Genomic DNA, 27073 nt, shown 5'->3' on the forward strand with positions numbered 1-27073 from the left:
ACCCTGTTGCAGTAGATGAGTAGACGAATTCCCATTACTATGACTCTTAAAGTGTCCCCAAAGACACAGTAGGTAATTTGCAATGAAAGAATAAGGCAAAGAAAGGGGAACTTCAATCAACACAGCCGACACTGGCGTAACAGCAACCTAGTTGTTGGACAGTTGTCTCGTAAACAGACCAAGACCGATCGTCCGCGTCACGATCACGAACGTAATGAAGAGGGTCGTTCCACTCAACACCGAGCGCGATAGGGGTGGCATTATTGGAAAGATGCCAGCAATATGCACAAAACAACCACTGTGCAGGTGAGTCTACAATACAATTCTGAACCAATACTAAAGTATGGATCTAAACTCAAGATTCAAGATAGATCCAAATATTGAGATTCACCCAATGAATGTCGAGGTTTCAGGCCGTTTTAGAATACCTTTCTTTTAATTGTTACGATGTTTTGTACACAAACAGTAAAGTAGTTATATCGTTTAACACTCTTATTGTCGCATTTATCTGTAAGAATAAACTAGGTTGTTCATGTTATCAGTAACAATAGGTGATCTATCAATAGAATGTTACTGAACTTTGATTTGTATTTATAGAATACAGATAACAATATTCATTTCAAGTGAACATGTGCTCAATCATGTTCAAGTACAGAAATTGAAAATGAATGATGAAATGAAGGAAGCTGCTGGTGGTAAAAACTAAAAACATTATTTTTACAATTCTCTAAATTTCCTACATTGAGTTTCTCAATAAATAGAAAAGACATATGGGTACAATATTTTATGTAACATTCGAGTATCTACATAAATTGGTTAAAAAGGAACAAACAACGCACTTGCGTAATGCAATAAGTGTTAATTACTACATTTTTACACCTACTCTACTATGTGCGCCAAAGTTTGATTAGATAAACAGGACGGCTAAAATGGTTGACATTTAGATATCATCAACATAATTATTTAATTGATTAATCAATTTAAAAAAATGATAATTTAGTAGATTATTTGTACATAGTCTGATACATTAAGCACTTGAGCATTGAACCATTTAACTGAAGGGCAATGAATATCTTCTAAAAAATTCACGTGAACGTTAGAAAAGTCTTGTAAGAATTCCGTTCAACAAAGATCAGGTGAGAATCGAATATATTGAGACAACTGCGCGTTAAGTTTTGTAGCATAGTATCTATGTATTTATGATAAGTGCTATTTTGGAAAAAAATTACCAATAGTATGCCGGCTGTACCACTTTCATTAACTTTCGCTGCACAAAAACTTCAGTGAGCGCTTCCAGATATTTGTTTGCTAGCGGCCGTCGGTTCATCTTCTGGCAGCGGGCCAAGGCCAGAGGTCGTCTAGCCGCGGGTCGGAGATGCCCATGGCGTTCCAACGGGCTTCGGCAATGGACACATCTGAGTTATTTACAAAAGTTATCTAGAACTATTAGTATCGAATTCGTAGTTATCTGTGACCTAGACACAATAGGTTATTTTAAACCATGCATAGACTAGAGCCGTTAAAATACACCATTACAAAACAAATCAATTTGATTTAGCTCGACTGATCCGTGGAAAATTGGAGAAATCTTTCTCCAATTAATTTCTTTCATCATTCTGAAAGTTAGTTTTATTTATAGGTTGGAATTAAGTCCAGTTTTTATAAAATCATAAGTTAATTTCTTGCTAAAATAAATAATAGGTTTGAAAAAATATCATAAAACTTTGCTGAAGTTCTTTTTCTCCTTCATTGGAGAATTTCGATAAAATCAAAAATATTTTATTCATTTTTGACCACTGGTGGCATTTATGAATGTCACATACAGTAAAAAAGGTAGCCCTTAAGGGGCACTTTACATGTCTTCTTATCTTTTGGACCCTAGCAGCGCTTCGAGACAAACATAATGGCAAGTGCTGAGAAGAAACGCCGGAACAATCCGTTCCATTTGAATTCAAAAACTTCAATGAACAATTGGAACTATGCTGATCTTGCGTCGTTTGTCCGTGCGATGGCAGGTGAACAATAACTGGTAACGGTAATTACTCGCGGATAATGTCGCGGCCTTGAGCGCGGTCTGCCGAGCGGACTTTGCTCTCGCGCGACTATTTCTAAAGCGGCGCCAATCCATAACACCATCCCAAACTTCACTTGTTATCAAAACTGATTATGTATCAGTTCATAACTGATTAACTAAATGGAGAACGCGTTGAAGTCTAATCGTATGCACGATCCCATCAAACTTTGTATTAATTGTAGACTTAAATTGAATATCGATACTTAGTCTTCTGTTAGTTAACATTTACCGTTCTAATTGTTTGCAAAAAGTAACTTTCTTTTAAACTCTACATTATGAACAGCGTTGCCAGACGTCCCGATTTTGGCGGGACGTCCCGATTTTTAAATCAAATTTAAATGTCCCGCGCGGGACAGGCTCTGTCCCGCTTTTCGAAGAGAGACACTCACTTCACCAGGCTATTGTTTGAAACGCCATATTATTCTAGAGAATATTTTTTTTATTTCGATTTTTGTTTTTTTTTTCTTTTTTTATTCTAAACACGAATAACGATAGAGTAAATCTGATTTAAAATATTATTTTTTTGTTAAAATACATTTTCTATGGCTAGTTTTGCTATCTATTGTCACGTAAACGTAATTTTAAGTCAAATAAAAAGATAAATATTTGAAAAACCTTTGATTATATACGTTTTTTTACTATGTCCCGCTTCTGACGGAAGAATCCCGCTATTTTCCCTCAAAAAGTACTAAAGTCCCGACTTGGCGAAAAAAAAAACTGGCAACGCTGATTATGAACAAAGCAGGACTCCTAAAGAAGCAGCCAGATTTATAAATAAGTCCCACAATACAAATTGCGGTTGAAAAAACTAGCAATTGTGATATCACAACACTTGTATCCGCTAGTAAATAAGACGCAATTTGTTAACACTATGGCAAAAATATGTTTGATATGGCCGTGAACTAGCATTATTTTATTGGTTTGGGACTTTGGGTAAGTATGCCTTTAAATGCTACACGTATTATATTGGTGTGGAGTTTTGTGTTACATGGAAAGAAGCCTCGGCTTGACCCACAAGAAAGATGTCCACTGAGTTGTCAGTTGACGACTTTCGAATTATCAAATTCTCATTACTATGTCCATTAGCCAGTAACCTGAAAAGCATTTCTATGTTTATATCTGTAGCAATTTATACCGTGACGTGATTCCAAGAGAGGCCGGACGGGACTGGCGAGTAGTAATAGTAACATAGTAAGGTATTATTACCGTAAATACTATCTACGAACGCCACGAAACGTATTTTTCGTGTTGGGACGTCGACCTCCCACAACGGTGATATTTACATATAACTTTATCATACTTATAAGACATTTTAGCAGACGCTTACACGTGATTATGATTATTTTACTCATTGTAATGTTCAAAGGATATGTTTTACTTGACAAAAAGTGTTCGGTGCAATTGGTGGTAATTTTACTAAAATATAATAAAGAATTGCAAAAAACATAGAGTCAGGTAACTTATAAAATGCTCCGAAAGATGTCAATGATAGAGAAAGCGCAGAACAATACCGATTCAATTTTATGCATCGGCGCATTGCGCCACGTAACCATCGGGTGCCGAAACCGATTGCATCGCAGAACTCGGTCGAAGCACGTTGGTAAACAGTGGGCCAGCCGGCCGGCAACTAACTAGTTTGTAGGCACCTACTTCAGTTTCGCGGGAAATGCTAACAAGAGTGCCACTTAACGAACCATTTGGTCTATGACAATGTTTTATAGAAGATCCAGAATGGTACTTTGACATTCAAAGCACCAGAGAAATTACCAGTGCGTTTTTCATTAGAATCATTCACTCTTTTCTTCGGACAATTTTATATTGAATAAGAAACACCGTTAGAGCCGAGTTGCACACTCGTAAGAAATGTCCAGCGAGTCACACCGTATGTGCCTACCCACACGTTCCGGTTGCCGGCTATCCGGCGCCGGGTTAGGGATATTCCGATACTAGTAAATACGAGTAGGTACTCGATACTTTTGATTCGATACCAAGTATTTATTGTATCGAATCAATTTTGCGATACATAATCGGTATCGAAACAAAAATACTTGGTATCGAATCGAATCAGCAAAACAACCGAAAACAATAAAAAAAACCGAGAACGCGTCATACAGAACTGAGAGAGCAAAAACAGTGAACTAATCAGCTTTAATCGGTTACCGAGTTACCGGTATTCGTCTCGTGGCGGCGTGAGTGACGCGTTGTCTCGCGCTGGGCCAGCCGAATTCGTCCGACTTCAGCCGAGCCCGAGCCGAAAGCGAGAGAAGGAGACACCCGCACCCGCCCGCAAATCATCTCGCCATTCCGCCATTGTGAAAGTGTTAAGTGATTGTTTACAAGTAACAAAACAAAATAAAAGTTCCAAAAAGTATCGATATCAGTAACTATCGATACTTTAGGAGTACTTATTTAAGTAGTATCGAAAAAAGATTTGAGTATTATCGAAATGAGTAGGTATCGATACTTAGGTGGTATCGGAACATCCCTACGCCGGGTACCCGGTCGTGAATGTATGGGCATGCCGGATTAATTACGCCGGAACATGTGAAAGCTACGTACTATGCCCATACACTTCACCACCGGGTACCCGGCGCCGGATAGCCGGCAACCGGAACGTGTGAATAGGCACTAATAGTTGAACCATCAATATCCTCCTGAGACCCCCGGTGTCACTCGTGACACTTGAGTATATATTTTTTTTACAGCGCCATTTATTGGTATTTATGAAAATTAATAAAAGTGTGTGAAACGTTGGAATATGTTACATATCCAAAAAATTGCTGTGCCTCGCACGAAAGGGTTTTTGATTTTGTAAACATTAATTGAAATTTTGAATTCGCGCGACCTCCGACATGACACATTCCAAGAAAAGAAAATATTATTTAAAACAAGTTTTTTGGTATTGTTTTGTGTTTTCTGTGTGCTACGGTAATATATCTCTCAGATTTTGCGATAAAACTATTAAAATGTTTCTATTGTAATAAGTATTTTCGTCAATTAATTCGAGTGTCACTGGTGACACTTTGGGCACTCGTGACTTGACATATGGTCCTTTTTAGGATTGTCTGATGGTAACGTCAAGTCAATGTTATGCAACTTTTATGAGACAGATGATAAAAAAAATTATGCTCCATCCTCAGATCAGACCTTGGATATCATCCAAGATCAGAGTACTTGTCAATACCAATCAAATGAGTCAAAACTCGACAGAGTTACATCGTTTAGTCACAGAGTTTCTATGGCTACCTTCCGTCTCCATCATCAGATCAGATCCATGACCTCATTATATTAAAGTCTCATCTGAGTTACATGTCTATGCAAAATTTCAGCTCAATCGGTTGGCAGGAAGTAGCTCTAATTCAGCTTCCAAGATTTTACTCAAACATACATTCACACATTTATTGCAAGTTAATTAAAGTTTGTTATAACAAGTTCAATAAAAGCTGTTAAAAAGTAAATCTTATACGATTCTAAACAATTGCAGATCAATTTGAAACTAAAAACACCTATTTTACCATACCTGAAGTAATTAAAATATTAATTAATTCAAGCCCGTTTTAATGTCTTTGAAACCCGTAGTGTCACTGGTGACACCCCCCATTTTGGCGTATGTAGGGGGGCTAGATTTTTTTTCGCATTTTTTGTTAGTTGTACATATGAATCTTAGCCTGCCTTCCAAAATTCAAGACAATCCGACAATTTTTAGGGGTCTGGGTCTCAGGAGGCTAAGATGGGATGAAATTCATCTGGACAGTTTTTGATGGAGGAGCAATTAAACGAAAGCAGCTAAACAGAGCAAATCAATCAATTTTACACCTATAAATCGCAACCAATTAATTGAATGACACTTGAGTAGGCTATGATTGCTGACGACACACATACAGCACAATAAAATCTTTCTCAACTTCGTGACAGTTCGTGACTTAAATAGTATGTGATAAAAATTTATTGCTAACCAGCTTTCCGCCCGCGGCATCGCCTGGGTGGAATTTTGTCTGTCACAGAAAAACAATATCGCGCGCGTATTTGCTCCCCGTTTAGACCTACCCTGGACTACGACAAACATTTTAAAACCAAAATCAGCTCAATCGGCCCAGCCGTTCTCGAGTTTTAATCAGACTAACGAACATCAATTCATTTTTATTTATATAGAAGATTAATTTTACAATCACTGCAAAAAGGAGAGCTGCTTTCTGCAAACGACTCTACATTTTCCCATCCCATTCTTCAGATCAGATAAGTTCCAACGATTTTCATAATAGGATTACGCCAATATTTTGGCAACAGCACAATATTGTTTTTATCTCCACTCGAGCTTTGAAAAATATGCCAGTGCCCGCCAAGTCTTGATTTGTACAAAAAAAATGGATTATGTGAAATCTGCATAGAATGTTTTTGTTTTGCAATAATGTATTGTAATGTATTGTAATCACTGGCTACTAAGATACAGGTTGTAACCTAGTTTAGTAGTCATGGGACCCCCGATTATCATGCCACTTTTTGTAACTTTTGCATAGTAATACATGCATAATGTAACTTTTGGTTCAAATAAACGTTTTTATTTATGTATTTATTATTTATTTATTTAATGTAAATTATTACCAGTAATGGTCGACGTTGTTTTCATAAATAATAATTCGTATCGTTATGGACTATGCAGAATGCAGTTTATTGGTGGAATGAATTTCCAATATTTTGGCATATTATGCGTCTAGTGAGAGAGACAAATTTTAAAGTCATACCGGCCTTATTTCATACTAATGTCTGTTCCTCAGGCAGAATAATAAGCACTTTGATACAGTAAAAAAAATACTTCTAGGTCTTGAAAACCAAATTGTCTATTGTAGAGTCCGTAACTGTATTTACAACTGGAGCAAACGATGCTTGCTAAATTGAAAGTTTGTCAGTAACACAGTGTGTGTAGTTGTAGTGTTTTGTTTTGTTCAATATTTCAAACATCATTTCATAATAGTCCGGGAAAGTCGCAAATAAATCTTGTTACATATTTGCAATAAATAAATATTTTAACTTCTAAGTAAGTACCGGTCTGGAAAACCCAAGAAAAATATTTTTATATTATCACCCAAGTAACATTTTACTCCATTTAAGAGTTCACATTTAGTTCCAATGTGTACTTAAAGCATTAGTACAGTTCACTCGTGATGTATAAGCTGTATTATTGCAATTAATTACACCTATACCTGTCTAAGGGACTTATAGGAGTGTAGACTAGTGTAGAGTTATACTTTTATACGATTGTTCGTGTTATAATACTCTAACAACTATTCTTTAGTCAGCCATCTGACTAAGAGCATTATAGGAGGGTAGAGATACGGCAACCGCTGTTTAACGGCCTACTTGTACGATGTTATAGAGCTAGCATTTTAATAGAACACACGTGGTCATTTATAAAGCCAAAGGCTGTTATGTTTACTTGTTTTAGACTGTTATACAGTTAGTAGCTGTAGTAGGACTTGTTTGTGATAATTAAAATAACCTTTTTTTACTATCTGTACAAAAGTGTTTCAATGGTTCGCATGTACACTGTAGGCTGTTAAAAGGACTATATGTGTAGTCCATTAACATCAATAGCAGTTTATTTGTCCACAAGTACTACTCTTATTTGCTTTAAGCTGAACACGAATGTAAATGTGATATTCTATTACACATTTCCCCAAGCCTGTTTTTAGTTGTTCATGGTGGTTCTGTACATGATGCAGAGGAAAATATTATGCCTGAACCTGAAATTTCCCTTCAAAATATACAGATATCAGAGTGTGATGATTGCAGTTCTAGTGATAGTGAATACCATTTTGATTTGGACAATTATTTAACCTTTCGCAAAAAAAATAAGAACATGGGCTATTGAAAATCGTATTCCTCATTCCGCTTTGAATAAATTGTCAAGCATAATAAACGAATTTAAACCGGGAACACTACCGTCTGATGCTTTAGGTATTCATACTTGCTTGACTATTAGTACCTGGGCTAGGCGATTTAACGGACATTAATAATTTTTATTGCGGATCTCTAAAATTTCAGTATTTGAAAGAATTAAAGATACACAATTGACCTGAACTAGGTACATCTTAAAGCTGTACATAAGTTCACATTAGAATAAATTTATAGACATTAGCGCTGTAGTGGTACAAATGTGGAACTTCATATAGATAACAGCATTCTAACAGAACACCATGTGAACCTAATATACGCTCACCGCATTAAATTGGAGTTATAACAGTTCACATAGCCGTATTTCATTTCCACCATTTTGTTCTACATAACCTAAAATATTTACCAAATAAATCTCCAAAATTAATGTAGATTTATCACAAAATTCGCAGATAGAGCGATTGAGTTTTGGTTTCATGTTATAATTAATTACCGTAATATAATTATAATGCCAATCCAATATCAAAAACTGAAAATTGTAGATTTCCTCTCAACCAGTTTTAAATATTTTAAAATGAATATCGCGTTTTTACAGAGGCGCGTAAATATTTTAGCTGTAAATATGTATACATTTCACGATAAAGTTGCATTCCCAATGGCATTAACATTATTAAGTATTTAAAACCCGTGTTATTATTTGCATAAATGATTATCCGCCCGAGTTGTTTCCCTCTTGGCACTCACGTACAAATACCAAACTAATATTAAAATGTGGAAATAATTTAAGACACACGTGGACTTTAGGTAGCATTGGATTACTTTTGTCGGACTTTATAACTTTGAAAGCTGTGCATTTAGCCACTTGTTACTCTTTATTATCCTCACGTACGTTGTATGGTTCACACTGCGTCCCATATAGTGCCGTAAGTCAGCCTTAAGTACGATGTTACTACTTAAACTGCTATTATAATGCTATTATACTGCTAATGTACAGCCATAGTGAACTTAAGGCTGTCTAATTTGTGCCCAAACTGGTTCTATAAAAGCATTATAGCAAGCTATACAGCTCGTATACAGCTGACATACACAGCTTGTGGAGTACATGTGAACGACTATTGAACTCTTAAATGGAGTAAAATGCTACTTGGGCAGCTCATTGCGCAAATCCATATTCTATCCGTTCATGTTTCACTTCATACGTCTCAATCGCTACACATTTATTTATTGAGGTGTGAAATAATCAATGTTATTAACATTTCATTACAGTTGAATTTATATTAGTTAAACTGAATGCTCACCCGTATCGTTGATAATGTAGCATATCTCAAGACGCAACTCAACACAAGTAATCACTCACGGCACTCGCGAAGAGCAACTGGAACGGCCAAGTAACTAGCGGCGGAGTTATATCGAATGATATCTGCCATTATTTATGTTGCCCCGATAGGGAAATGTTATCAGATAAAGATGTGGCCAGACGGATACTAAGAAGGAAGGTTATTGATATCACTAAACAGGTAATCTGGCACAAATCTAATAACCTTTGCCCATCATGATCATTAGATAGGTATTATCTAAGATTTCTATGAATTCCGACACCGACGGGAGATCAGAAGCAGTGACCTACGAGTCCATAAGGAAATAGGGTTTGAGAGAAAGTAACCGAAGCGGATTAGTGTCGACAATAAACCTACAGTGTCAGCGTCAGCCCAAAACTCCGCCACAAGAATGGCGTTGTCAGTAGCCTTCATAAAATCTTACCGCGTGCAGTTGTTTGGGCACACAGGGCACGACATCATATGCTTCGTCGACTGGGGAACAAAACCACACGTGTAAGAGTAGAAGCAAGATACTGTGATGTGAGTAGTATTTATTATCCAGCATCCAAATATTCATTCGCATCCAAAGTATTTATAGCGTCGTTAGAAAAAAAATCAACACTGGAACCGCTATTAATATCGTTTAGAGGCCACTTTAGAAGTTCAAGCTGCAACCTTAACTTTGACCTCAAACGACGTATCCATGAACATCACGTTTACTACGAAGTTGCACCGCATTGCCTCGAATTAGATGGTGTTCGTTTTCAACTGCGTGCGTCATTCATTAGAGGGAACCAAGGTACTCGGACCAGTCGTATGAGGGCATATGCCTCCCGTTAGGCCTAGAATAGATCATTATAGTTACCTTAAATAACAGAAAAAGTATTTTAGGACATTGTCTTGTGGGAAATTGGACATTCTTAGAAAATTATTTAGGGGCTAAAAGAACAGAGATTAAAATTCTTAATAAATCGGATAAGTCTATAAATAATGTGAGTGGCCTACGACAAGAGAATTCTAATGTTTATAGAATTAAAATTTTAAGTGTAAATAAAAAAGATATTGTAAATAACTTAAGTAGGGAATGTCAAGTGAAAGTCAAGTTTAATCAGGAGCTTTACTACTTTGTACTTAGCAACTATCTTTGCAGTTACGGCGCAGCACAATCTGATAAAGTTGTAATGTAGAATTAATTTAATGCCGATAAAATTGCTTAATCATTAGGAATTAAATTCTCATATCTCAAAATCTCGATCGTTTCTAGATTTTCTAGTAGGCAGTCTAATCATGATTATTATTCATTTTTAAAGAGTATGCCGATTCTCGATACCCTCCAGTTAAGCTAAATTCGAAGCCGAAAATCAAGTGATGTTACCCCTAACGAATAGAGGTAACATTATGACAAATAGGTTATTGCTTTAGTAAAATGCAAAGGGAAAAGTTATGGCAATTGCGCCAGCAAAAGATCAAGCATGCGCGACGCGCGTGAGCAACGACACGACATACATCGACAACCCAAAGAACCAGTCCCGCGCGAATTATCGTGCTTAGCGTCTCGGAAATAATGCATGCAATAGATCCACTGATTACTCAATGCGGTGGGCTTTACTTTCTTCAGCATATTTTTTTTACAAATATTTGTAAAGGAACACCGCCTGTTCTTTTAATTGGGTTCGCTGAACTGTCACCAGGAGTCCTAAGCTGTACTACTAGCAGCATCTATACTGTGGCTACCTCTATTTGTGAGAAGGCCAACAGTTTCGTTACAATATGATCGACAATCTGGCTTGTGTTCATTCATATCCTTTCGTGAGTTTCTTTGATTAGCGGAACTTTGAAACAAATTCTTCTGTACAAGTTATTATTTTCTCGTAACACAAGTAACGCAGGTAGGGTTTGCTCCCGGGAAATCCCGGTACTCATTTTTCCCGGGAATTCCCGATAATCTAATCCTTTATCTAGTTCCGGTACTGACGATGCAATTCCCGGGACTTTCGGTACTTTCGGGACTTCAATAATTTATTTTTAATAACAATTTTTTGACTAGATGCCATCATCTTTTTACGTACACACTATCAACAAATGAAAAAATATTAATAATGTTCCTAATTCATTACTATCATTTTAAGACTGATTGTTTTATCTGATTGTACTTAGATACTACTTATTATTTCTTTCAACAGCGTGTTTTTTTATAAACCTAATTTAGTTAATTTATGTTTTGTCCCTAAGAGTAGGCGCACACCATTGATTTTTCGTCGGCCGATAGTTTAGTCGGGCAGTTGATCAGTATGGGCATGTATGTGAGTGCGCACACTACGCCGATTCGATTTGGCCGATTCTTCATACAAATTAAAATCGGGCACAACTATCGGCCAACTAAAAATCAACGGTGTGCGCCTACTCTAACTCTTGTCGCTGCCAGTATTTGACATTGATAGAAAGTGAGAAAACATATTTTAACTAAAATAGTTTGTTTGGTTGTAATGAATAGGCTCAAAAACTACTGAATCGTTTTTAAAAATTCTTTCACCATTCGAAAGCTACATTATCCACGAGTAACATAGGCTAAATTTTATTTTGGAAAAACATAGGGTCCAGTGGTCCACGTGCGCGAAGCCGCGGGCGGAAAGCTAGTTTATGGCGGTTATGATTTTTAATAGGCATTTATAACTAGTTTTGTCGTGTTGTGTAACTGTTTGGACTGATTTATTATTAAGGTAACAAACCAATTGAACTGAACAGAAAAAGTTTAATATTTTTGTTAACCTATTTACATTTTTATTAAAATTACGTACAAATTAGGTAATTTGTTTTAATAAATAATAACCACTAGCTTTTGCCCGCGGTTTCACCCGCGTGAAATTTAGTATGTCACAGATCGTCATAAATTATAGCCTATAATGTTAATCTGGGTTATAAACAGTAATACTGTAAAGTTTCAACAAAATCTGTTCAGTAGTTTTTGCGTGAAAGAGTAACAAACATCCAGACATCCAAACATCCAGACATCATCATGACATCCAAACTTTCGCATTTATAATATTAGTAGGATTCACGTGGGTACCGAAATTCCCGAATTTCCCGGTTTTCCCGGTACTGGCTTAGACCTGGTACCGGGAATTCAGTAACATTCCTTAGTACCGGGACTTGCAACCCCTAAACGCAGGGAGTCTCGTATTATAAACAGGTAATGCGTGGCTGGCAGGAGCTTCTTATGTAACCGATAATTACAGCGTACAGTGATCGATATAGAAGTAGACATAACGACTATAGTTAAAATAACGTATCCTGCGGACTGTTGAGCTGTGCCTGTAACATAGTTTGAGCGTGTGGTTGGTTGCGCAAGTGGTTCTTCCATTGCTGCGTTGGAATGACAGAATATAGCTAGGTTTGCTTGACTAAAACGTTCTAGTGCATCCTAGTCCTACGTATATATGTTTGTCAAGGTATATTTTTATATGTATTTACATGACACAGTAAATGGCTTGCCTATTACAGCAAACTTATCAGATGGTTGTAAAGATATTGCTATTTGGTTTTCTTTATGATTTAGCATTCATTCGCTTTTGACTTACAAATAGAGATAACTTAATTAATATTATTGGATAATTAAATAATAACTTACGTCTCATTTTCGTCTATAAACATTTCTGTACTCTTCAACCTGAAACAAAGAAAGAATAGATTAATAGACACAAGCCTATTATGCACATTATCGCCACCCTTCCTGCTGAAGAAGGAAAGAATTAGTAGGCTAGGAGAACTACTATTTGCTTGACATAAAATAAACTATAATACCTCAATAAAGATTTTTATGACTTGGCGTGCAAAGACTAACAAATGCTTCTGTATTGCTGTTAATAATATTTTATGCAGTCGCTTAATCGCATCGATTTTATTAATGAAGATATACTCTGGACAATTATCGATAAATATTTATTATTATTCCGAAGACGTGTCGAGTACAACGCCTGGGGCGAGCCCCCGCGCACTATTTCGGTCGAATGCGCGAAACATGCGCAAGAGTGGCTCCCGCGTCATCGCGGAATGTAGAGGTCTCGCGATTCGCACTGTTTTGTTATATACATTGTTAGACTCGGTCTGCCGACCAGTCTGTACGTTTTAACTTATGATGCCAAAAACTGGAAAAGTGAATCAAATGACTACGAACTTATTACATTTTAAATCACGTGTACTTACTTATACGAATACGTTTCGGTCTTTTAGGTAAATTTTCAAAGACAGTTATCTATCCACTATAAGTTACGTATGGTTCAGGGTCCTCAGGGACCATGGTCATACCATGGTATAACTATTGATAAAATGATTTTCATATAGGAATCCCAACTAATATTATAAATGCGAAAGTAACTCTGTCTGTCTGTCTGTCTGTCTGTCTGTCTGTCTGTCTGTTACGCTTTCCCGCTTAAACCTCGCAACCGATTTTGATGAAATTTGGCATAGAGATAGTTTGAGTCCCGGGAAAGAACATAGGATAGTTTTTATCCCGGTTTTTGAAACAGGGACGCGCGCGATAAAGTTTTTCTGTGACAGACAAAATTCCACGCGGGCGAAGCCGCGGGCGGAAAGCTAGTTACGAATAAATAATCTCTCTGAAACAGAATCTCTCGGGTATTAAAATTCATACTTTAATTTGCACAATTAATTATGCCTCATGGCAGAAATATCTTTTCTTTATTTTGCAAAAAGTAACCACAAGATATAAGAACACATACTGATTATGTTATAAAACAGCAAAAGCTACGTTTGAACAAAAAAATTAGATTGAAAAACTTAATGTAAAAGTAAAGCATGCTACGTTCGATCGAATCCATTCACCGTATTGAATTAAATTTTAATAAGCCAGTCATCTAAAAACCATAGATCGCTAGACCGAAACGTGAAATGGCGACCTATGGAGGCGTTGATTACTCGCGTTAATTGCCCAGTGAATATTCTTTAACCAGACGGAGACGTGGTGGCGTGACCGTGATCTTGGGTTATTCAATTATAACCAATTGCGAGACGCGAGCACCACGACGACACATGGGAGTTGTAAATAATTGGTTAACGTCCTATTTTAATTATAAGTATGTACAACATTAATAAATGTCACTGGGTAGATAATACAATAATGTAGAGCTTAATGATGAGGAACAGTGAAAGCTTCTAGTTGGAAGAGATGACTTCTGAAGAGTTATAATTAGAGATGTGCCGCTGAGAAAGTTCTCGTTCCCGGCAATATTCCCAGTGAGAATATTCTCGAGAACCGAGAACGCTCCCGGGAATATTCTCAGTGTTCTCGATAGCATACATTTAGTTTTAATTTTAATATTGTTGTTTATATCACAGAATAAGTAATAGTACAGGTACAGAAGGATTACTCCGCAAGACGATTTAAATAAATGCGAGTCTTGCTACAACGCGATACAGTGGAAATCAGCTCGCACAGCACTACGTACCTACAATTTTATTCACCTACAAGTTTTGTCTCTTTCTATCGCGTGCCTCTGAACTCTTCTTACGCTGTTAGGGTTGCTGTCTAGTGAAAAAATAATTAATCTACTTATTTGTAATGAGGTACGTATGTAGGTAAGTATGCATTCATTATGGAAAACCTTGGGAGCGGCCTTTGTCCAGCAGTGGACGTCATTTAGCTGAAACGAACGAACGCATTCTGAGCAGTAGTCATAGTAGGTTAGGTTCCTATACTATCCTAAGAATTATTGATTACCTACATGGCCAACATACCTTTCAGCATCTTTGGGAAGCGAAAAAAAAAAGATAAATCCGGTAGATTTCTTTTCGAATTTAAACACCCGAACGCCGCAAAATATTTATTTCTCTTTATGTCAATTTTTAAATAATATTTCGATCATAGAATTATAATCATACTACAACGCACGCCAGCGTCCTGACGGGCGCGCGCGTGACACTCGACTGATATAATACCCGCCGCGGGGCGCTTCGCTGTAGGTAATTGAGAATGTTACTAGGTATGCAAAATCACTTGAAACCTATGTTACAGTTAAGCTTTTACATTTACAAATACATTAGTTTTTATTTCATTCAAAAATACCCAGTAGTTATGATTTTATAGGCATTCAAAGTTCGCTTAAATATTGAGTCCCGCCGACGGTCACGTGACCCCGTGTGACGTACATTCACAGCGTCCGCTCACTAGAAAACGGATATAAACATACTTAAATATTTTTTTTTTGTAAATACAAACTTATTATACATATTAACACCCAGACCCATCACAGAAATTAAAATTGAACCAAACCCAAACTTGATGCGATTGTGTCGTTTTATTGCGAATTACCTTCCAGCTCCATCATTAGACCCCGATTACTATGTAGAATTAAAATACTCATCAATACAAAACGAACGAGCCCAAACTCGATGCATTTAAGTCGTTTTATTATAGAGTTCCTATGGCCACCTTCCAGCTCCATCATCAGATCAGCTCCATGTCATCATAATATTGCATGGTCATCCAAATCACATGTGTTTGCGAAATTTAAGCTTAATCGGTTGCCTGGAAGTGGGTCTTAATTCAGCTTGCAAGATTCCACCCATACAAATATGAGCCAGTCACTGTAATATGACGTCACGCGCATAAAATGGCGGGCCGGCCGCCGCCCGCACTTTTAAAATTCAATATCTTGGAAACTAATTGACGTATCGAAATAATTCTTTCACGGGTATTTTTTATTTTTAACAGAGAATACAGAAAGCTAAAAAACAAAATTAGTGAACATTCTTCATTATCGGATGTACCGCGCGGAGTGAGCCAGGCCTGTTTATATGTGATATTATTTGTAATGTTTCGAAACTGGGCGTTAAGACTAGTCATTATAAACAAGGCATGACACGTGTGAGTTAGATATTGCTGTCTTGCTCACTATTTTCGTGGCGAACGCGTACCGCGGCTTTAGGACTCGGCTACGGTATTTGAACATCAGTGTGCCTCTGAGTTTTAAGGCCCTTGCCACCCTAGCGGATTGCAAGCGGATTCAAAGCGGATTTAAAGCGGAGTGGCAACGCTACGGAGACGCCGCGTGAAAATATCGTGAAGCTTTCCGAAGGCTGCCCAGCCGAGCTGGATTCGATGATTGATCTTTTTTCGAAGTTGAACCTACCTAACTGGACTGTTTGTCCCAGGTATACATTATTGTCAACAACTTCGAGTGTAGAGTCTCCAGCTTTTAGAGGAGTGGGTGCAACACGGTCTTTAGACATGATTTTTAAATCTTGTCCATGTTCATTTTGAGACCCACTCGTTGAGAGACTCTATTGAGGCCATCGAGCATTGTGCCTAAATCGTCCACGATCTCGGCCATGACTACGATATCGTCTGTTGTCTGGGTGATGTGCTCGCCGTTGATATGTTTGCTGAATCCGCTCTAGCCCAGAAGCTTTAAAACATCTTCAAGGGCGATGGTGATGACGTCTCCCTGTCTCACCCCTCGCTGCAACTGGATAGGTTTCGGGTCCTGATCTTGAAACGGACTGTCACTGTGGCGTATTTGTACAAGCCTTTCAACACTTTAATGTATCGATAGTCAATTTGGCACAGTTGGAAAGACTGCAGCACTGCCCATGTCTCAATCGAATCGAAGGCTTTCCAATAGTTTACAAACGCAAACCGGCTGATTATACTCCTTGATCTTCCGTATAATCTGCCGTAGCGTATATTATTATGGTCTATGGGAGGTACTAAAGCCTTTTCGGAAACTGGCTTGTTCGGGGGGCTGAAAGTCGTCGAGCCTGTTAGCGTGACAATTCGTAATGACTATCGAAAACAGCTTGTAGACATGGCTCAGAAGCGAAATGGGTCTATAATTCTTCAACAAGGTCTTGTCGCCTTTTTTGAAGATGAGTATCACCATACTTCTTTGCCATGCCGTAGGCGTTATTCCCTTGAGGATGACGGAATCGAGCAGCTTCTGAAAAGCCTTTAGTACCGGCGTTCCACCTGCTTTCAGAAGCTCAGCCGTGATTACGGTGCCTTGTTGTTTTTCAGCTGTTTGAGAACCATTCTAATCTCGTATAGACTAATGTCCGAAATATATTCGGTAAGTGTCGGATCAATCTAGCTAGCACGTATTTTCTATAAAAATGTGTCAAATGATCCGTCAGACAAGCTATCCACAACTTATCCAGAAGTGGCGAAACAGGCCCTTACTAAGCGATTGTGAAATATGCCTTTAATGTCAAATAAGAATAGTTTAAAAAACTAAAAACATGCATGTCGTTGGAAGGACTAAACGCGTGGTGCGATGAGATGGGCGGTCTAGCCTTTGGTGAGGGAGGTGGCTTGTTTATTCTTGGTTCTCGTACTACCTTACCTAGCTTCATTGTTCTCCCAGTTGTATCGCCTTATAGGTTTTCTGCCTATATATTCCTTCAGGTCAGATTTCTTGTACATATTTCTTTTCTTTAGTTTAATCTGGCTTTTAGTGAGATGGCTTGGTTATTCTTAGTTCTTGTACTGCTACAATACTAGCTTCATTGTTCTTCCGATTTTATGCTTCTTTTCTTCATATCGTTGGTCGGACTGAGCGTTGATGCAATGAGATGGGCGGTCTGGCTTTTGGTGAGGCGGCTTGGTTTTTCTTAGTCCTACTGCTACAAGACTGGCATCATTTTTTTTTCCAATTTTATGCTACTTTTCTTGATATAGTTGGTAGGACTGAGCGTTGCTGTGATGAGACGGGCGGTCTGGCCTTTGGTGAGATGTCTTGGTTCTTGTATTGCTGCTAGAATATCTTCATTTTTCTCCTGAGGTCTGTGTTAGGTAGGTACTGAGTTTTTGGAGTCTTCTTCTTTGTTTACATGTTCCGGGTCAGATATTTGTTATGCTTCATTTCTTATTTCTTTGTGTCATAATTGAGTTTGTTCACTCTTTTCTATTTCTTGGATAGTAGATGTTTAAATATTAGTTCCATTTATCAACAACCTCTTAAAACTTGACACTTTTGTTTTTTTTTAAACTAATTACTACGGCGATAACTGTGGTTTTGGGATTTTGTCGTCTTCTTTGTTGTCTGTTTTCCCTTGGTCAAATATTTCTTAAATCATTTTTTTTTTGTCTTGGGCTAAATAAATCTTCTCTCTTCGATTATTTGATTTGTTTGCACTTTTGACTATTCCGTCGATATATGTGGTTCTGGGTTTTTGTCGTCTTTTTCGCTGTGTTTTGACATAATTTTTTAATATCTTATCCCTTTCAGACCCGGCTTAACCCTACAGCGCATAGTGGGACATATATGGTACATACCAAATTATTGCCTATATTTCGTAACACGATGCTATTTAATGCCATCTATTAGAATGTACCATAACTACACACTATAGCACATAACAAAATAGTTCACATTTGTTGCCACGGAAGCGCTGCACTCAGTAAACTGTTTTGAAGTCGAAAAAGTCGGTCAGTTTGTGAAAAAGTTTATTAGTAAAGTTTTACTCTTGGGAAAAAAAGTTAAAATTACAATGTTTTCTTTCGAAAAAAATTAAAAGGGGTAAGTTATTGTTTCTAGTTTATTGGTCAATAAGTATTTTTTGATATCATTTACTATCAACGCATATTTTGGATGTTATTTGTATGTGCCTGATGTGGGTCACTGTGCAATAAGGGTAATTATATTACTTGATTGATTTCAGATGATGACCCGCAAAAAGAGTTACAGAAACTGAAATAGAGCATTTTTCGAATCAGAAATGAAGATATCAATAAATGTACTAAAGCTGCTGACACAGCCCGACGGATTAGCAAGCTCAAGTGGCAATGGGCAGGGCACATAGTACGCGCAGAACTGACAGCCGATGGGTCAGCAGGGTTCTGGAGTGGAGGCCATGTAAACGTAACGTGGGACGTCTACCCACAAGGTGGACCGACGACCTCATAAAGGTAGCAGGAAGAGAAGAGAGCGCTGGATACAGGCCGCTACGAACCGGGCGATGTGGATATCATTGGGGGAGGCTTTTGTTCAATAGTGGACGTCCTGTGGCTGAAATGATGATGATTGTCATTCGTTTCTGATATGCTGGAGTAAAGTATGAAAAAAGCCAAAAGCTATCGTGCCACCCAAAGACGCCAGCAGGACTGATGGCATCGACAACTCCCCGTTATGGTTAACTACGAGAACACGTTTTACGTTTCCAGGTTGTAAGGGGAAGTCTTTCATCGTTTCAGTCCATGGTCTGGAAGACGTAGTGTGGGCAGGACCCTCACTAGGTGGACCGATGATCTGGTGAAGGTCACGGGAAGTACCTGGATGCGGGCAGCGCGGGATCAGTCGTTAAGGAAATTCTTCGAGAAGGCTTTTGTCTAGTACTGGACGTCATTTGGCTGAAATGTTTCATATTTTGTAAAAATGTAAGGTGACACTGTGCCTAAATAAAAGTAAAAATTGTCTTATGTCATTTCATAATGTAAATTTTATAATTAAATAGTGATTTAACCGTAAAATTTCATTCAAGAGGAAATGAACTGCGTCATGGTACTGATCTCATTAAATTCCTATTTTCTATTATATTATGGTGTCGTTACTTACTATATTATACATAAAACATTTTGTTATAATATTAATTTAATTTTTAATTGAAATATATCATAATAAATCTTGCTGTTTTATTTCATTGTCACTGACAGTATGTCAGACCATACATAAAACTTTAGGTACCCTTAATGCATTTTGGGACACATCTGGTACATACTGTAAAACTCAAAATATTTGCGAAAATATTGAAAATAGATTTTTTTTATTATTTTTCCCGAAACAAGGATAACATTTAAAAGTAATATTATTTTTTTTGTTCAATTTGGAAAAATCGTGCACTGTAGGGTTAAATAAGCGTGCGCATTGACTTAAAATAAAAATTTGCTTGGCAAAATTTTGTTTTTCGGAACGAAATCGGTACGCGGCGATCGTGCGTATTATGATACTTTTAATAAAAAATATAGGACCGTCTTGCGGGCAGTTGGTCGCCGGATAGCGATTGTGAAAGTTGTCAGAATTTTTCGGCGCGAACTCCCGGAGAGGTACGTAAAGAAAAAAATAGTATTTTGCTAGTATTTTTGTTAAAATGTTATTAATTATAAAGTAAACATTGTATTCTAATAAATAAATGAAAAACCATTAAAATAATGTATAGTTTTGCTTACTTAAAACTAACTTAAATGTAATACGCACTATCGTAGCAGTTCGGTTTAAATTCATTTTTAAAGGGATAAAACGGCACGCTCGTGCGTATTGTTTTTTTGGATATTTAATTAAAATAATAGTCATTTTTTAATTTAACTCTTTAATGCAGGAGTTTAATTATCAGAAAACATTATCTTATGCATAGTAGGTGATGAAAATGACTCAGACATAAAAAAAATCCATACGAAAGGTACCTTCTGCACCATTTAGAACAAAAGAAGGAAGTAGTATGAAATGAAGTTATTTTATGCCAGCAATCCATTGATTTGGCTAGATCTGAGCCTGCAGAGCCATCAGGGAGTACCAGTAGTGCTCAAACCTCCGTAAAAATAACTTTACCATGTATTACGCCAATTGAAGAGAGAAAAGGGCTAGGATATGGAGGCAAAGGGCATATCTGTAAAATAAATGAAAGATATTGATAGATAATCAATATATTCGACTGTACAGACTCCAATGAAGTACTTTGGAAACTTCCTTGGCCATAATTTTATAGACTAGGAGCCAAATGCTTCAATAACTACTACTTGAGAAAAACTGGGCGAGCCGTTAATACCTCCGTTGATGAAATGTGTGGTATGTTTTCATACATGGATTTTTATCTTTCCCCAATTGTATCTGTTCTGGTGACTAAATATACGATAAGTAGTCATAGGTGACATTCTGAAGACGTTAGGATTCGCAACTTTGCAAAGCGTATTGAATTTTGTTCCCTATGATCATCCTACTTCTCTAGAGGACATACCTTTTGTGTAAAGTACAGCCTTCAAAGTCTTGCAAGCTTGTCAGAAAATGGATAGAGTGTCTAATAGTTACTAAATAGATGAGTAACTGTTATATAATGAGTATATGTTACTGACAGATGCAGGTTGTAAGAAATGAACCTTGCTCTGTTTGGCTTTTAACAGCTGGAAGACCGATGCTTGATTTCAGTATTTATTTGGATGCAAGTAGTACAGCTTTTGCTGAGCAAGTGCAGGGTATTGGTGCACTAGTAATTATGTATACATAAGCGGTTCCTCCACACAGATTTATATACATCGACAGTTATTTCACCAGCGTCCGTCATGTTATTAGAAATTTGACAGTGATTGCCTTTATATGGAACTAGCACCATTATCATGAATGGTATTATTCAACGAAAAACGGTAAATTTCATGTCTGACCATAAGATGAAAAGAGGAGAGTCAGAATAATTCGTGTTTGATGACTTGGGTCTCTTAAAATGGAAATACAACACATTTGTTATGACAATCTCCAATTGTTTCACCAGGAGCTCATAACACTTCAATGGTCATGAGTTGGAATGGTTTTATTCAAGTAAAAGCTGATTATTATTAATTTTTAACAATAATATCCAAAAAAGTGAGTCTTTTCTTATGGATTTCCTCTAATTTATTAATTATGCACGAGCGTGCGTATAGTGCACTTAGTCCTAACACGCACGATAGTGCGGGTACTTTTCTGAAAAATTGGAAAGTCGGAAAATTTTTATATTATTTTTCTTGTCTTCCTTATCGACCAAATGTTACATAAAATCCGAAAAAACATAAATTTTGTGGAAAAAAAATTTCAGGTCTGAAAGGGTTATGTTTCTTGTGCTGCTTTTCTTATTTCTTCTTATGATGGGTTAATTTAGTCTTTTCTCTTTCGTTTCTTGGATAGTGCTTGATGCGGTAAGCGGACGGCGGGCCACTAAAAACGGCATTTTAGGAACGCGTTCATATTTTCCTAACATTAAACGGTTCGCCTTGGTGTAATCTAGTATGATTTCTTTTTAGTTCAATGATCTTTATGCAGGGTGATTGTTACATTGAGATGGATTAGGTTTTTATGCTCTTGGTGAAAGAATGTATTCTCATTGAAAAGATCTTATTAGATTCAAATTTTCTGGTTGAAATCCGTTTTCCGACGAGGTTATAGAGCAGAACTTTGTTGAGCTGTATGTGTACACTGTAGGTTCACCTTAAGTTGTTTGCAATCTGTAGTTTCTTATTGGAATACGTAGTTTCTGCAATCGATTTGAATATTTTGTGGTTCCTATAGGATTTCTTCATTAAATAGTCAATGGCAAGGTTTTGGTTCCAGTTTTTAAGTTTTCTTGCTATCAAATAAGTTTTTTAGGCGGAGTAATATCTTTCTTCTGTCTATGATGAAGACCTTTTCCAAAATTCCTTGACCTTCTCTGTGCATTTAAGTCTCTTAAAACTGTACTATGTTCGGTTACTCTTTCAATTTTCCGATACCGGTAAGCTGATATTCTGTTGATCTACGCATGTGTAAATATGGCAGTAATCCTGATTCTTTTAGGCTCAAGATTTCTTTGATGATTTTCCAGGTACCTAGTCTGCTATTTGATTGCTGATTCACTTGTTTCACCGCTAGGTTTATATCTCTCGTTAAAATGTAAAAGATCTTGTCTGGTCGCTTTTTGATCAAGTCTGGGATACATAGGTTCGTTGATGTGGTAAGCTCTTTCTCAAAGTAGATATTTTCCATCGCCAGGTAGTTTGAAATTGTATGACTTCGTTTTTTAGCTGTAGAAAGGGGCTTATAACTAGAGGGTTAGTGAATTATGACTAAGGTGTTATTTATTTTGTATTGTCAAAGCGTCAAGTCTTTTGTTTTTAACATGCTTTCAACAAAATGTTGGTCAGGCCACCTCTTTTTTGTATGGGTTGTACTTTTGAATGGTTTACGACATGCACATGTGACTATTAGTTTTTTTTTTTGCAAAGCAAAGGATCTCTGTTGTTTCAAATTTTTTTTTGTGTATTTTGGCAAATGTGTTTAAAGTGTCCATCTACTAATGTTAGTGCAATAGTGAAGTTAAATTTTATTGCTTTTAGAAACTTTTTATGGCGACCAGATGTTGACCTTTCTTGGTATTCGCTTTGAAATTTTGTGCAATAGATGTCTTTTATAGAATGTGTTTGGTGAAAGTTTTGTAGGGATCTTTCTTTGTTATCGATTATTATTTATACCTACTATAATGACATGCATGAAGCAGAATACATGTAGATAATAATATGTAGAGTACATGTAGAATCTGTATGTATCAAAATTATTAATAAAAAAGTAAAGTTTATGGACCAAAAGTTAGAGCTTTTCATTTGACAAACTATACGATCTATGTTACATATTTTTAAGTGAAAATACTAGATCATAATTATGCGTTCGCTTTGGTGCTTTTGGCAAGGTAATTGACACAAAATATTTATAACCAAAGAAAGATAAGGAAAGATCTCACCGGGTTTCGTCGGATTAGTTTTCTAGGCTTTTAGCTTAGGCGCTGTGCTGGTCACTGTCACCTACTCGATGCTTTTTTCTCACCTACAGTTTTTCTCACACAAAAAATTGATCTATAACCACTATTTTTTGCATATCTGACTATGTTAATAGTTAATCGCGACTATGATTTCGGGTAATTCACGATTAGAACATTTGGGTTTCACCGTCGCGTCGGCGTCAAACGCCATTGGGCTTTGTAAGTGCCTTTTAGGGTCGGACCGTCTGGAGCGCACGTGTTGCGCACGTCCACTCCCGAAGGCTGCCCAAAACGAACTCAGCTGCTACCACAATATTGTATTGTCATCTAATCTACATATAATTGCCAAGTTTCATGATGATACAAGACTTGGGGGAGGCCTTTGTCCAGCAGTGGACGTCATTTGGCTGAAAACGAAACGAAAACGAACAAGACTTAGAAGTGCGTGTAATTCAGATTCTAAGATTCCATTACATAGTTAGTTACCTGCATACACGACGACCTGATAAAAGCATGTTAAAAATAAAAAAATGGACAGTTACATTATTTAATTACATGTAAAAAGAAATTTCTGTCATCTTACATATCATTAAAACGCCGAGTCTTACAAATCAGTTGCCGAGAATATTGCCGAGAAAGTTCCCGAGAATATTCTCGGGAACACTGGGAATATAGCCTTTCACTGCAAATAGAGTGTATTGTTTAATATACACTTATCTGTCGACTTAATTTAATACTATTTTACTTAAGAAAGTTTGTTTATTTCCATTTGATAAACATGATTCTCAACCTTTCTCACTTAGGAGAACGCTCCCGGGAGCGCTCCCGAGAATATTCTCAGTAGGAAGAGCGTTCTCGGGAACGGCACATCAATAGTTATAATTATATGCATCGGATGCCTTGGTGTTTTTGCCAGTGAGATTGTCATTCGTTCGTTAGGGCACGTAACAAAAGGCTTTGTTCGCCCATGTAGAGCTAGACTTTGTTCTAGTGACTTGTCGTTATCGACTTCACAAGCTGACGTGTGTTTTCTAGGATTTGGTGCATCACCGAGTATAATGTTGCGCCCATTCAGTCGAGCGATAGCGGCGGGTCAGCGGGCAAAGAAATGAGGAAGTATAAACACGGCTCTAGTTACATGAGGTCTCGATTTGCACTTGTAGGGCTGCCTCAGACGGAATTTCAAACTTTACTGTCTCCAACTTTACTTTTTACACCAGCAAAAATTTTTAAGTTGCAGGTGTACATGGGAATCGAAGAGAAACTCGGAATATCAATAAAGAATTTCTGAAACGCTTTAGTCCCGTCAAACTTAAGTCAGGAATTTTGATGTACGACGTTTTTTAGTTTTATTAAAGCGTATTATGGTTGCTAATAATTACCATGGCTTTTCAGCTATCGCGCAATGAGTAATATCCATGCGGTAAGTCAACAAACCGCGCCTAGTTTCGTTTTCCTGTACGTAATTTTCCAGTTAGTGGCACCGGCAGCCCTACCAGGAAGAGCAAAGTTCACAATCGGCGCGAACACTACATGTGCAATCTAGACGGTAGTATGTGAGACTGCGACGAGCTATCTCAGCCGTCTGCAATTTGCTGGAGTGCAGCCCTCAGTCTGCACTGGGTCACTCATACGAATTGAAGATACAGTAGTTAGTAGTAGGTTTTCAGTAGTCACTTTCTCATACTGCTTTTAGTAACATTATTAATATTTTATACTCTTTACTTAATTCGATTTTAATTCGTTTAATAACAATAGCTTTCATGTCTCTACATACAAAGACATAATTATAACTGATGAAGGTATAATTTGCTGTAAAACGTTCATTATTAATTCATCAAGGTAGGTAACTAACATTATTTACAAGAATAAAGTTCATCATTTGATAACATATTATTATAAATAACTGATAGATTACTAAGATATGAACTGAACAAATAACGTTGGATGACCGACTATTACAAATACAAAACAAACTAGGTCACCTTGAATTCTTTTTTGTATTTACAAAGTGGACCGTGTTTGTGTTCGGATTAGACGTGCGCGCCGCCGCGGCGCGCCGCCGCCATAAGGAGTCAGCGCGCCGCCGCCGCCGCCGGTAGTTTAAAATTCGCGCTGAAACAAAACTCTTTGGAGACTGTTTCTCAAGTGATAGAGGAAAATGAAAACGATCCAATCTCTGAAGACAGTGAAGACGTGGTAGAAGAGACAGAAGCTCGTGCCTTATTTGGAAATTTGGCAAACATACCTACAGTACTATTACTTATTCTGTGCCTACAGTTAAAACTTCTACTCCAACGAGATGGCACAGTGTCTTAGAAATGCTCGAAAGTATGGCGCACTTGATTTTAGCAATTCTGCGAGCTATGTCGGTTACTTTGGTTTTCCTGCGGATCTCCTCATTTCTGATTCGATCACGCAGGGAAACTCCGAGCATAGCCCGCTCCATCGCCCTTTGGGTGACCTTGAGCCTTCTTATGAGGCCCATAGTAAGCGACCATGTCTCAGATCCGTATACCATCACTCCCAAGTAACATTTTACTCCATTTAAGAGTTCAATAGTCGTTCACATGTACTCCACAAGCTGTGTATGTCAGCTGTATACGAGCTGTATAGCTTGCTATAATGCTTTTATAGAACCAGTTTGGGCACAAATTAGACAGCTTTAAGTTCACTATGGCTGTACATTAGCAGTATAATAGCATTGTAGTATTATTTGAGGGCTTTGAAATCATTCCGGCTATAAAAACTCCTTTCTTTATTTCTTCCGCTAAAACTACACTGTCCTCAGTTAAAATGCAAGGAATGTGTTTTATCACTTCACAACGCGCGGGTATCGTATGTACATACCTGTCGCGATTTCTACCTATGCTTATACAAACTAAAGATCCTTGATTGGATAACCTTAGTGTATTTGTTCCATAATCGATAATGGCATTATAACGATTAAAAAAATTTTCACCTAAAATACCGTCTGCAAGACAAGATAAATTCTTAAAAACATAAAACTTTTCTTTTAAACTAACGCCCTTACATGATAAATCTAAGTATATGTAACCTTCAGAAATTAACCTACCGCTAACACCTTTGATAGTTAATTTGTCGTAATTCAATGCACTCATATACTGTGGGTGACGTAGTAGCCACTCATATTTCATGACACAAATACTTGCACCGCTATCTACTAATAAGCTTATATTTTCATGCGTACCTAACTCTAATTGAACCGTACTATCTATGTTATAGTTTAAAATGAAATGTTCGCTAATTGAAGGGGCGAAAAAACTCACTATTCGGTGCA

General features: G+C 37.2%; 2 protein-coding genes across 7 annotated transcripts in view; one reads left to right on the plus strand and one right to left on the minus strand.

The window, feature by feature from the left end:
- LOC135087457 (dTTP/UTP pyrophosphatase-like) overlaps positions 1 to 27073 on the plus strand; it is a 139995-nt gene that overhangs the window by 57952 nt on the left and 54970 nt on the right. The gene's annotated exons all lie outside the window — the stretch shown is intronic.
- The window catches only part of LOC135087379 (long-chain-fatty-acid--CoA ligase 4), an 84820-nt gene that overhangs the window by 33787 nt on the left and 23960 nt on the right, over positions 1 to 27073 (minus strand). For 5 of the 6 annotated variants that reach the window (XM_063982161.1, XM_063982159.1, XM_063982173.1 and 2 more), the window contains exon 2: positions 12914 to 12952. In XM_063982161.1, the coding sequence (XP_063838231.1) occupies positions 12914 to 12936 (23 nt within the window). In that variant the 5' untranslated portion in view covers positions 12937 to 12952. Of the gene's footprint in view, positions 1 to 9264; positions 9376 to 12913; positions 12953 to 27073 lie in introns of those variants that run through there. The other variant, XM_063982155.1, reaches the window with a different exon arrangement.

The sequence above is a fragment of the Ostrinia nubilalis genome, chromosome 3 (genome assembly GCF_963855985.1).
Source record: "Ostrinia nubilalis chromosome 3, ilOstNubi1.1, whole genome shotgun sequence".
In the NCBI taxonomy this organism is placed as follows: Eukaryota; Metazoa; Arthropoda; class Insecta; order Lepidoptera; family Crambidae; genus Ostrinia; species Ostrinia nubilalis.